Source organism: Volvox carteri (assembly GCF_000143455.1).
Source record: "Volvox carteri f. nagariensis unplaced genomic scaffold VOLCAscaffold_62, whole genome shotgun sequence".
NCBI lineage: Eukaryota > Viridiplantae > Chlorophyta > Chlorophyceae > Chlamydomonadales > Volvocaceae > Volvox > Volvox carteri.
This window is the reverse complement of record NW_003307605.1, coordinates 173,476-174,257: the sequence shown is the minus strand read 5'-3', so window position 1 is coordinate 174,257 and position 782 is coordinate 173,476. Positions and strand designations below refer to the sequence as shown.

General features: G+C 51.0%; 1 protein-coding gene across 1 annotated transcript in view; it reads right to left on the bottom strand.

Annotated features, from left to right (window-relative positions):
• Positions 1-782, bottom strand: part of VOLCADRAFT_97557 (uncharacterized protein) — a gene marked incomplete at both ends in the record, with an annotated part of 22,422 nt that overhangs the window by 2,889 nt on the left and 18,751 nt on the right. The window contains 2 exons of the mRNA XM_002956504.1: positions 221-304; positions 445-646. Coding sequence (XP_002956550.1) covers positions 221-304; positions 445-646 — 286 coding nt within the window. The remainder of the gene's footprint in view (positions 1-220; positions 305-444; positions 647-782) is intronic.

Genomic DNA, 782 nt, shown 5'->3' with positions numbered 1-782 from the left:
GGACATCGAAGACCTTGACATGCCGAAGGTAGAGTGTTGATGGGTGTGGAAATGAGAGAGAACGAAAAACAAAAGGGTCAGATAATACAAAAAACAACGAAATGTGCATGTGAAGCTTGGTTGATGTACCACTGAAATTATTTAAATCATAAACTAGTTGTAATGCTAGCAGTTTTGTGTGCATTCCTCTCGTGCTCACAACAACAATTTCCTTCCGTACCGGATGCATGACGCTAACATGTCGCCGAAGGGCGATGAAGAACGGCTCCAGCACGCAGTGGGTGCGATTCCAGTGGCTGATCAGCTGCAGGGAAGGGAGAAGACAAGATTGTTTTATGGGCATGCTGCGTTTTAACTTGCCGACAGCCTGCCCCCAATCCTTAAAAATCCCCATCAACGCACATCTACACGCAGAAACGCGAAACACACCACATGCAAACCCACTTGGTGGAACAACGAGTCCAGCGACTTGAAGATCATCTTAGCGAGTCGCCACGCAGCTAGAGTGGCGGTGTCAGCGGAGAGCTGGGAGCGAGAGTAAACCTGGCCGGCAGTGCGGGCCAGACCAGGGTTCTTCGCGTGGGTCTTGGAATGGGCTAGCTCGATGGCCACGGGGATAAGGCCCGCATCATTGCCTTGCTCATCCCTGCAGGATCGGGGAGGGAGAGAAAAGATATAAGGGGAGAGGAAGATTGCTTGGGGCGGGCAGGTGGGTGGGGAGGCGGATTGGAGGTGTTGGTTTTATACGGGTAGGACAGTAATTATGTGATTTTGTTGGTTTG